The following is an 11274-nucleotide window of genomic DNA, read 5'->3' as shown; positions in this document are numbered from 1 at the left end:
GTGGCAGCGAGCCATTCTTCCCAGTGTTACAAAAAAGAAAACCCCTCAAGTCGAGGTTTAAAATGGTGCCTTCCAAGGATAGCATTCCTGATATGTGACACAGTACATCAGAAATTTGAATGTCTGACCTAATTTGTCCAAGCAAGTTGGACTATTAAAATCTACAAAACAGCAGCCTGAGTTATTATAGGTGAAGAAAGGAGTCGAAACAGTGGGAGAGGAAGGACACAGAAGTAGGAAGCAGGCAAGTGGTGCACAGACAGAAATTCTCGAGTATAAGAGCTGACAAAGAAAAAGAGACCTCAGTCACTCCATGAGAAGCTGTGAGAGCTAGCGGTCTGTGACAACATGAAGATAGTGGATGTCCCAGAGGAAGGAAGGCGATGTTTCATCTTTAGGGAGGATTGTCCAGAAAAGTAAGAGAGAAGGAAATAAGAGGGTGAGATAGTTATGAGTGTGTTAAAGAGCAAAGCATTAGCACTAGTTAGGAAAAAAGTAGGAAAGGTGAAAAATGAGCCTAAAAAAATAAAAATATGTGCACCATACGTACGCAAGTACTGAATATTGTACAAATCTGCAAGTTATGTGGCTCTCCACAAATATGAGTAAAACTTCTCATTTAGTTTCTTACTTCTCCCCCACCCAAAAAGGAACAAAAATCAAGTCTAGACACAATAACAAAAACCCACAGAAAAGAGCAAGAATACCAAAAATCATTTCCATGTGCTTGCAAACACATTAGAGAGCCCACTGAAATGACAAAATATGCCTTTGACAGACTTCTGGTGGAAGTTAAATAAAAACAGCCTTCAGAAATAATTCAACAACAGGATGCACAGAAACTTAAAAAAAGTATCTCTTGGTACACAAAATATGTTTTGGGGGTGGTTGGCTTGTTTTTTAGGTTTCTTTTCAAACCCTTTCTTCTCTCAGTAAACATATCTCTTAAAACACTCTTAGCTTTTGGCAAACATGTGCAACGTAATATATGACAAGCTAACCGACCCCCTAATATAAACCTGCATAATGTACGTCATGCTTTAAATAGCCAGCAGAGGGCTGTAATAGATCAGATATTTGTGCTTGAGCGTTTGCTGTCAAACGTCTTTTTTCCACTTCTGAATAATGTCAGATGTGATTTACCCCTCCCACCATCTTCTTCCCAATGATCTAACACCAAAGCAGAGGAAGTGTGAAGAGAGGCAAACAGCTCTGTAAAGATCTGCATTGCTCTATGTTAGCAAAGCCATGCAAATGTTACGATCAGCAATCGCATTAAAATTCCTTGATTTAAATCCTTCCCTGAACAGTACTTCATAAACCTCTATCAGTTCAACTCCATCAACTCCATCAACAAAAATAACCATTAGCAAAAATAATAATTAGAAAAGAATGAATAAAGGGAAGGGAGAGAGAGAAAGAGAGAGGGAGACAGAGAGAGGGAGTTATAGCACTACCTGTCGAGCGTAAGGGCCGCGGGGCTTGCGGAGCACCACGTAGAGGATTTCTGGCAATAGGCTGAGCAGGATGAGCACGATGATGACCAGCCAGGCTGACACCGAGCTCAGCATGTTGGCAAACACAAAGTATAACCGTTGCTGTCTCAGGAAAGGCCTGGGGGAGAGATGACACTTCAGTTTATACTGTCTGGAGGAGATACATGTTTGACTAGAATGAAAAGGCCAACTAAAATGACTACAATAAGATTTGTTTTTGTTTTTAAATCCTCAGTTGAATTCTAACCATATTACTCCTCCCCAGAAGAAGCTGAAAAACACATAGAAAGCCAGGGAGCCCCATATCACAAAGTGGTTTATCCATGTCCAGTGCCGTGTATCCAGAGCCAACTAGAATGTCGGAGAAAAGAAAGTAGTAAGAGATCTTTTAAAAAACATATAAAAGAACTTTGCAAAAGACATGACTAACAAAATATCTGCTTCAAACTCATATGTCCACTGTAATGATAGACGTTTTATAAATGTCAAAATAAACAGGGGTAGAGCTTACCTTTAGTGTTACAGTGAAAACAAGGATGGTGAATACAATCGTTCCATATGACCAGTTCCCAAAAGCCTAGAGTCAAAACAATAAAACAATCAGCAGTTGTAGTTAGGAGACTGTAGATATGAAACCTGTTTAGAAGCGGATTTAAATCAAACCTGGCCATTATCCTGCAGGGCTGGGTTGCTGAACAAAAACCAAACACCAAAGAAGAAGACCAAGCCGTGGAAGACTCCCAGTAATGTCCAGTAGAGAAATGGTCCCCACCGTAACATGGCATTCTTACCGATCTGTCTAAAGATTTGAAAGAGGAAAATTAACACATTTATTTACTTACTGTGTCTTTGTGTAACATTTCCTGTTAATCACACAAAAGGACAACACCATTATATAACATATTAATGGTGGCCAAAAAGGTTACTGTGTAAATACAAATGAGCTACCATCAAAATTAGTTAACTAAACTTCACCAGAAGAACTTTGTAACCTGTTCATTAAACATTTATTTTTACTTTTTTTTACTTTTAAATTACGCCTGAACCCAAACCAGGACTTTATTTAGTAACAATGTTGTATTGTATAGTAAAAGTATACAATATAATTCTGTACCTAAATTCAAAATAAACACATTAGTCTCCGGATAGTGTTACCAATTCTTAAAACAGTGAAGTGTTGCACAGACACAGAAATCCGTCCAAGTCTAGATTTAAAACATAAGAAAAGAATCTCCTAATCTCCATTACTGTGGGATTTGTGATGAAAGGACAGAACATAACAAGCACGTCTACTTTTATAACCCAGTTTACCTGTAGAGGGTAGCATTTTCCAGGAGCATCTCAATGGAAATGTGCTGTTCGAAAAGACTGTAAGCCAGGATGGGCATAGAGGTGAAGCAGATGTTGTACATCGTCAGATAGGCCGCATCATACAGGGGCTGGGGAGGATGGGAGCAGGAGGAAAGGTTGACGAGGGAAGGGTTGGTAAGGAGGAGGAGGGGTTAATATCACGGAGAGGACACAACTCGTACACACAACCATAACTTGAGCACAGAGCACGTCATGAGCAAGCTTATATACATCTTTCATGTGCTTGTGAAAGATCTATATCAGAGACCAGAGGCATGATGGGGAAACCAAAAAAAAACAACAAAAGAAAAGAAAATCACCTTCACCTTTCACACAAAAATATAATCACTCAGTGATCTTAAAAAGGATGACAGATGTCATAATAATAATAAAATGAATCCTTGTGCTCCAAAGAATTTCCATAAGATTTTTCTCCTATTTTAATTTTTTTTCCCTAAAACTAGGAAAACAAACAAATGCCACCAGGATTCCAAAATATCCATATTGTGTCATGGTGTATTCGTGGTGGCACAACATGACCGGCGTGAGTTTTGCCTATTTATATTGTATGACGATAACAAAGTGCATACATCCCAGGGACAGTGAGGGAAGGGGATTGTGAGGACAAGAGCTGAGCAATCGGGAGCACACAGAGGTGTGATTTTAGGGAACACTACTTCCTTTCATGTTCAGAATGTCTTTGAACCTCAATTAGATATACTTACTTGCTGGGAACAGCCGCAGAAGAACTGGTACAAAAACTGTGGTAAGATGAAGCAAAGATTCTGCAGGCGAACAGAGAATGAAAACAGGGTCATACAGAGTTCAACCTAAAAAAATCAGTCTCGCATGTAAGACTATATGTGTATGAGCGTGTGTGTATCCATCCATTTCCTTCTGCTTATCCAGGATTCAGGATTGCGGTGGAGCTAAAGGTTGTCAGTCTGTGGCTAGACTGACAAAACGAGACAATCACTCATGCTCACGTTCACACCTGCCAATTTAGATTGTGGGAAAGCCAATGAGGCCACGCACAAGCAGGGAGAACATGCAAACTCCAGTCAGCCAGTGGATCCAAACACAGGATCTTCTTGTTGTGAGGTGACAGTGCTAACCACTGCACCAGCACCAATATAGGATTTTTAAGATTGAAACTGGTATTTACTGATTTAAAAATCCAATGTATGGGTCAATATTTCCTTTCATTCAGGCACACGAAATGCCCACATATATCACAAACCTTTTTTATCTGACAAAATGTAACCATGCAGGTTAAACATTAACTTGTTTTATTTCCAAATCAAGATGCTGATTAGCCATTTATACTCTGATCATATGATCGTTGTGTTTGTAGCATTCCAAACATGTGTTTACACAAAAGGGAAGTTACAACTGGTGGAAAACATTGAGACCCATATTGTGGTCATGTTATGCTGATACTGACATATCAGCAAGAAGCTAATATCAGTCAAACAATATATCTGTCAGGCTCTAGTGGGTGCTCCTAGTGCTCCTGGACACAGAATCTCCACTTACCTTATAAAAGAAATACTGCACCAGGTGTGCAATGCGAACATAGTAGAGATGCCCATGTCCCAACAAAAGTTTCTTGAGGTGCTTCAGTTTGGGGATGGCATAATCACTGTTCCTCACCGCCTGTCGACCCTCTTTCCCCTTAATGCCTGAAACACCAAGGCCCAAAACAAATTACACATTTCTGCACTCCACTACACATAGAAGAGTAATCAAAGATGGCTAAATCAGCTTCAGCATCACATTTCTTACCAATGCCTACATGAGCTTCCAAAATCATGCTGACATCATTGGCTCCATCTCCAATGGAAAGGGTGATTGGGCTGCCTTTGGAGTTCTTCACCATTTTAACTATCTATAGATAGATTGATACAGAGGCACAACAGCTGAATAAAATCAGAAATAATCTTTCACTGTGAAAGAAATCAATTCAGTTTTATTTCTCAGCTTATTAAATCGCCGTTCTGACCTGCGCCTTTTGTAAGGGAGCCATGCGGCAGCAGAGCACAGACGTGCAGTTTTGACATATCTGCAGAAATAGGTCCTTATAGTCATGTAAGTTGTTTTCAGAGGATGAGTTGAGCACCATCGACAGAGTGGCTCCATCTACTATAAAACCATAATCCTGGCTGGACCAATTCCTGCAATACAGAGTAGACAAAGTTTAATCATTACTAATGTTATTTTATTTTAACTATTGCCCCAACACCCCCTAATAAAAAGCCAAAAAAAAATCAGAATAATGTCAGTACATAGCACACAGGCTTTTGTAATCTAAGGTGCCAACCTGGCAACACGTGTCTTTGCTGGTGGTGCATCCTGTACAGTTTTCTTGTGGTACTCGAGCAAGAGGTCGTGCAGTCGGTCCTCGCGCCTTTTTCCTGGAGACTCTAGAGTACGCACTGTTAGCTCCAACAGCTCTGTGTTCCTCTTGAACAATCTGCAAGCATAGCAGGTGGATTTGGCCGTCTCCATCTTGTCTCCTGTTAAGACCCACACTTTAATACCTGCTCCCTGCAGAGCCTCCATAGTCTCTGCTGCCTCCTCTTGAAGACTGTAGAATAAGAAATAGAAAAGGATCATTATGACTACTAGCAGCAAGAATGCCTACAATTATGTATAGTTTATATACATGTGTTTAAAAAAACAAAACAAAAAAAACAAAAAAACAAAAAATAAAAAATAAAAACAAAAAAAACAAAAACAAAAAAAAGAAAAGCAAAGCTAAATTACCAAATTTCATGTCATAATGGTTTGGGAAGGCGTGGTCCTTTAAAAGTGTGAGTGTTTGTGTATTAAATGATGAATAAATGGTGATTCGGGAATATGTTTACTTCCTCTGTTATAGGCAATGCATGTGTTTTAGACCTAAACGTTTGTAATTTATGCAGTCTATTTTTAAAAACTGGAATCTTTGATTGTAGGTCACAACTTAACCACAAGATGGCAGTGTGAGCTTAAGTTAAAACGCTCTAAAAAGAAGGGCTTTTAGCTGATATCAAACTAATCAGATGAAAATAGAAAGCCAAAGTCATACATGGTGAAAAAAGTGACAGTTGATGACATTTAAAACATCCCCAAAGGGAGGAATTAACTCATTGCAGCAACATAACAAAGAGCAAGTCCAGACAAGGCTTGGTGATATGCTCATCACAGGCTTTTGCATTCCTTTGGTTTCCATATGAATAATATTGTGTATTCTGGGATTTCTCTGTGCTGAGGATTTCAATATCCAAATTTTTTGGCACTGATGTTTATTAAGGGGCAAGAACAGCACAAGTATGCAGATTTAAGGATATTCAGCAGGTTTCAACACAGAAAACTACGTCCAGATGAACAGAATCAACATATTTCAGCAGTTTCACAATTAAGAGCAGCACAGTTATACATTTTGTGTGAGCACCCACCGATCTTCAACAGCAGTAGCTCCAATTAGATTCATTCCAGTCTCCACTTGGTTGTAAACAGCCATGAGCTTCTCCTCTCTGTCCTGCAGAGCCAGTCTAGCTTCCCTTAATCCTGAATCTACCTGGTCATACTCCTCAGCGGTAAGATGTTTGTAGGCCACACACAGTGTCCGGTAACCATCCTAAACAGTAAAATAGCAGCTGATGTTATAAAAGACAAAATGTTAAGCAATGAAATCATTCCAACAGTTAGAAATTTAGGAAAACGAGATGTTTTCCACCACGTACTGTTGCATTACGCTCCACATGCATGCGTATCGTTTCAACTTCCTCCTGTTTGACTCGGGGGAAGATGGAGGAGTCGGCTCCCTTACAAAAAAGCAGCGTTTCACCTGGGCACGAAAAACACACTATTATACAGACACCCAGCATCAGGGACGTGCTGGCCAACGCTATTTTATTAGCATTCCAATAACGTTGACAGTAACCTTAAGCTCACCTGATATTGATCTGACGATTACACTCATTCGCCTTCTGACTGGGTCAAAGTTCAACACGTGAAGCAATTCATACCTATAGGATGTACGCAGAGGAAAGAAAAGATGTAATTTAAATACAAACAATACAAATACAAACGGAGAGATTTCACAGGTCTTTCCTCCCCACTGCTGTCAGACTCCACAATAAAGACTTTAACTGATCAAACACACACATCCACAAATGTGCAATAACACTAATGTGCAATAATCTTTTCTGGCATCGTTGTATTTTTACTCAGTTGTATAAAGCATTTGTATTCCATTTTTTCCTTATTGTATATTTTATTCTTATTTATTCTACTGTATATAGTATTTTATTCTATTCTGTACAGTTGTGTACTGTATTTATTCTTATTGTATTCTAATTTTTGCTTCATAACTTTTGCACTGTCCACTTCCTGCTGTGACAAAACAAATTTCCCACGTGTGGGACTAATAAAGGTTATCTTATCTTATCTTAATAACTGAGATTTTTAAAAAGAAAAGACATTCCAAGAAATGACTAACTTACATTTCAACGTCATTTGTCCTGTTGAGAATTTTCATGGTTTTACTTTCGAGGCCAAGAAATGTGAAGCCGTACCTGAGATCGAGACGAATCAAAACACAAATTGCTTTTATGTTCTCAATAAATATTATAACGAAATTATACCAGTTACATTTTCCTTAGGTTTATCAATTCCAACTGTGTGCTTGTCAAATAGCCACCTGAAATCACACCTAACCTCTTACCTCATTGCACCCTGGACCAAAGCAATCTCATCAGGCGAGGAGGCTATAAAGCCCCTCTGCTCCTGCAGTGGAGGGACCACTTGTCCATCTACCATTAATCCATCCACCTGGTCCATCCGTCCATCTTGACCTTGACCCTGCTCTGTAGACTCCTTTACCTGGACTGTGTGGCACAGGCACAGGGCACGCAGAAACAGCTCTTCCCTTTCCTATGAAAATTACGTAAACGTGGCTTAATACTATTAAAAAAGAATTATAGGGCTTTACAAGTAGAAAATTCATTCATAAACCTTAAAATAAATTCATAAATCTTTTTTTTTACTTAATTATTAACAACCAAACAAGGAGCTATATACAGTAGCTGGAGTTTGGATAACGCCTAGAATTTATAACCAAACTGACCCCTTATCAGCACAAGTAATTAAGTGCAATAGTCTGTGAAGTGTTATCAAGCACTCGTGTCAGGAGCATGCACCTCCTTCCCTCCGCTATGTTATAGCGCATATGTCGACATGTCAAGGAGAATGTACCAGGGTGACCAATAAAGGGTCTTTCTGGGCATCGAGCTATGTAATGGCCATATGTTAATCCTTGTATGACTTTTACAACAGATGGCGGGACACCACAACGCTCACCCTGCCAGCTTTCTGTTGTACTGTGTTCACAGGTCCATCTGTAACGCAGAATCCGTCCACCTCCGAGCTCGCATCCCTGTACTTGTATTGGTGGCCATCAATGCAGCACTCTATGAACTCCATGTTATTCTGAGTGAGGGTCCCCGTCTTGTCTGTGAAGACGTACTCCACCTACAGGCAACATGAAAATAAAAATGACACACACTTCCAAAACCATAAAAATTCAGTTTCTTGTTTAAAAGCCTCCAACAATAATATTAGGCGATTACTTCCCGGAGGAAATTACACTGCATTAATCAGTTTAACGGAGCATCACCTTTAACTCAAATAATCATCTGGCAAACCAAGTGTGACTGATCTATGGCAGCGCCCTTTAAGTCAGCAGTGCCATAATAAAAACGAAACAAGGAGAATTCATTTTAAAGAAGCACTTACATTCGTCTCGGGTAGAAGTTTTGCTTTTTAAAATACACAAAATTCAGTAGAAAATATAAACTTCTTTGGATGGAAAACTACATCATAGTGCTAGTGATTGTTCTACAGATTACATCTGGACATCGTTCATAGATGCTGGAGATGAAATGTTCAGGAAAAGCTTTAGAGTTTTTATAAACAATAGAGGAATTTAGTTAACATAATTGAACATTTTTGGACACAGAAATGCTGTTGAGCATTGAGTTTACAGAAAGCATAATGACAGATATTTCTGACCTGTCCCAGCTCTTCGTTGAGGTCCGAGGTGTTGACCAGTGCCCCTTCCTCAATTTCACTGTCAAAGAAATCTTTATCCCAGGATATGAAAAACGATCCCAAAAACTTCTGCATTTCAACGGTCACATACATGGACACTGGAATGATGAAGTTGAAGAGCACCATGAAGGACAGGAAGTCGGTGAACATGTTAAGGTACTGTTGGTAAAAAAAACAAAGAGGCACATAATATATTTACATATATATAGAGAGAGAGATATATATACACACACTGTATATATATGTATAGAGAGAGAGAGAGAAAGAGTGAGTTGCGGTTTGCATCATTTTCTCCATAACCTAAGCAATTCTAAGAAACCATTCTGCAGTCCTAGACGTCACTGTTTATACTTGCAACAAAAATGAGGAAATGGCAGTCACAATGTTCAATGCGGGCTAAAGCAGAAGGTTAACAGATGACATGAAACGGACTACCTCATATGGCAACAGTGGCCATTTTGCTCATTTTATAAGAACTTTAAAACTATGTATAGAGTTCCCTCAGCAGCCCTTTAAGGATTATAATAATTACTATTGAATTAACATAGGCCTCAGTATGTATGTATGTAGTACACAATAACAGTAGGATGAAACTTATCTAACAAGCCATATTAGCCATTTTTCTTGCAACAGCTGTTCTTCTAGTTCTGCTTTATGTTTTATTTTCCTCAGTCACTTTTTCTTTTTTTCCTATAATGTTTGTTTTCATTAGTTTTTTAAAATGCAAACTCACCAGATTGGTTTCCTTTTCTTTCAGAGTTTTCTCGTTGTACCAGGGCTCATCCTGTCCAGGCTTGCTCTGCCATACATACTTAAGTGTAGTACACACTAAGGCCTTGCTCACTAATATGCAAAGGTAAACCAAAAGGAAGGCATTGATAGACCTGTAGACATAAAAACTCAAATTAGTGAGTATCAAAGGTATTTTTTAAGACTTGTTTTATACATATTGTTTTTCCCTGTAAACTTACTTTTCCACAACAGAGCGTTTCTGAGATTTCCCTTGGTAGTTAAGAGCCATCTTTGTCTCCATGCCGGTGTAAACTGCAACACCTTAAAAAAGAAAATAAGAAAAAACATCAGTCTTTAAGATATCGAGCCACCTTTAATATGGTACCAGTAAAAAAGCTATTGTTGACTTACCGCAGATGCTTTGAGTGTTCTTTAAAGTTGCTCCTTTCAGCAGGAGGTTTTCTGGGCCCAGTGACCTGCACAATCACATCAGTAGATCCACCTATTTAGTCATACAGTTGCTGTGGAATCCACACCCCTCTATCCTCTAAATGGAAACCTGGCAGGGAAGCTGGCATCCACTCTAATATACGCAGTGACAGTACACAGTATGCCTGCAGTCTGGGCTCACACCGGTTCCAGTGTTCTTGAGAAGGACACTGGCATTTGTTTATATGGTCATTACAAAGCAGTCAATGATAAATGCCTGTGGGAGTGCTTTGGAAGCAGTGGCTAAATCCCTGCCAGTCTGTTTTTATTTTAATGCTTGTCTGCTATAAAGGACCAAGGAAATAATGATTTGCTGGTTATGTAAAGGGAAACAAATAAACAACTGTTTAGATTTTGTTTCTTTAAACTATGCAGACTTGGTTGGACATGAGTGCTCTCACCTTAGCGAAGGCTCCTCATTGTTTTTGTAGATGTGCATACGACCGACAAACCTGGAACACAACGGCATATGCTCAAACAGATGAAGTGATTTGTGAGCAACTATTGTGTTAAGAGTGGAAGAGATTTGAACTTGAGGTATTCGAATCTTTTCTGAGTTCATTAATTACTCAAAGCTAAATATTCACTGACCTTAAAATCTGGAAGTTTAGAGTACTGCCTAATACTTGTAGTCAGCTATATTGTCACTTTCATTAGCTCGAAATATTCACACCTTCATCTTCAGGTATGATTTTAAATTATAATAGTTTCACTGCTTGCTCCAAAGTTGACCTATATAGACATATTGTCTTTAGACATAGAACTACACTTAAGTAAGAATTAAGTTAGTCTTGGAGAGACCAAGTTATTATCCCATAAATGCACTATGGCTTGCCGATTAACAATCTGCATGTTAATATCAGAGTCATTGCAGACATTTTTTTTAATCTGGCATTAAGTTAATCCACTCCTCAGCAGATCACAGACACCACATGCTTGTAGTGTAAATCCGTTGGGACCACATGATGATTGCCTACTTGTAAAGGTCAGGCTGTGGCTGTTCGCACTCAATGGTGGCGTTGAGAGATTCCACATCGCGCTCCGTGTCTGGCACTGTGTAGTGTGTCTGGACAAGTAGAAGAGGCAGACCGAGAAAAAGCGTGAGCTGTGA

The 11274-nt window shown here is 39.1% G+C and overlaps 1 protein-coding gene across 6 annotated transcripts in view; it reads right to left on the bottom strand.

Moving 5' to 3' along the window:
- Positions 1 to 11274, bottom strand: part of atp11c (ATPase phospholipid transporting 11C (ATP11C blood group)) — a 44000-nt gene that overhangs the window by 4550 nt on the left and 28176 nt on the right. For 4 of the 6 annotated variants that reach the window (XM_006781237.3, XM_006781241.3, XM_006781240.3 and 1 more), the window contains 22 exons: positions 11141 to 11229; positions 10565 to 10615; positions 10086 to 10150; positions 9914 to 9995; positions 9676 to 9826; positions 8904 to 9101; positions 8193 to 8363; positions 7558 to 7766; positions 7337 to 7408; positions 6786 to 6859; positions 6575 to 6678; positions 6287 to 6468; positions 5167 to 5433; positions 4849 to 5020; positions 4632 to 4734; positions 4383 to 4528; positions 3572 to 3631; positions 2808 to 2935; positions 2160 to 2295; positions 2008 to 2073; positions 1744 to 1847; positions 1458 to 1614 (listed from right to left, as the gene is read on the bottom strand). In XM_006781237.3, coding sequence (XP_006781300.2) covers positions 1458 to 1614; positions 1744 to 1847; positions 2008 to 2073; positions 2160 to 2295; positions 2808 to 2935; positions 3572 to 3631; positions 4383 to 4528; positions 4632 to 4734; positions 4849 to 5020; positions 5167 to 5433; positions 6287 to 6468; positions 6575 to 6678; positions 6786 to 6859; positions 7337 to 7408; positions 7558 to 7766; positions 8193 to 8363; positions 8904 to 9101; positions 9676 to 9826; positions 9914 to 9995; positions 10086 to 10150; positions 10565 to 10615; positions 11141 to 11229 — 2787 coding nt within the window. Of the gene's footprint in view, positions 1 to 301; positions 393 to 1457; positions 1615 to 1743; positions 1848 to 2007; positions 2074 to 2159; positions 2296 to 2807; positions 2936 to 3571; positions 3632 to 4382; positions 4529 to 4631; positions 4735 to 4848; positions 5021 to 5166; positions 5434 to 6286; positions 6469 to 6574; positions 6679 to 6785; positions 6860 to 7336; positions 7409 to 7557; positions 7767 to 8192; positions 8364 to 8903; positions 9102 to 9675; positions 9827 to 9913; positions 9996 to 10085; positions 10151 to 10564; positions 10616 to 11140; positions 11230 to 11274 lie in introns of all 6 variants that reach the window. The other 2 variants (XM_006781238.2, XM_006781239.2) reach the window with 1 other exon arrangement.

The sequence above is a fragment of the Neolamprologus brichardi genome, chromosome 2 (assembly GCF_056152115.1).
Source record: "Neolamprologus brichardi isolate AB-2024 chromosome 2, ASM5615211v1, whole genome shotgun sequence".
In the NCBI taxonomy this organism is placed as follows: domain Eukaryota; kingdom Metazoa; phylum Chordata; class Actinopteri; order Cichliformes; family Cichlidae; genus Neolamprologus; species Neolamprologus brichardi.
This window is presented reverse-complemented; position numbering and strand designations above follow the sequence as displayed.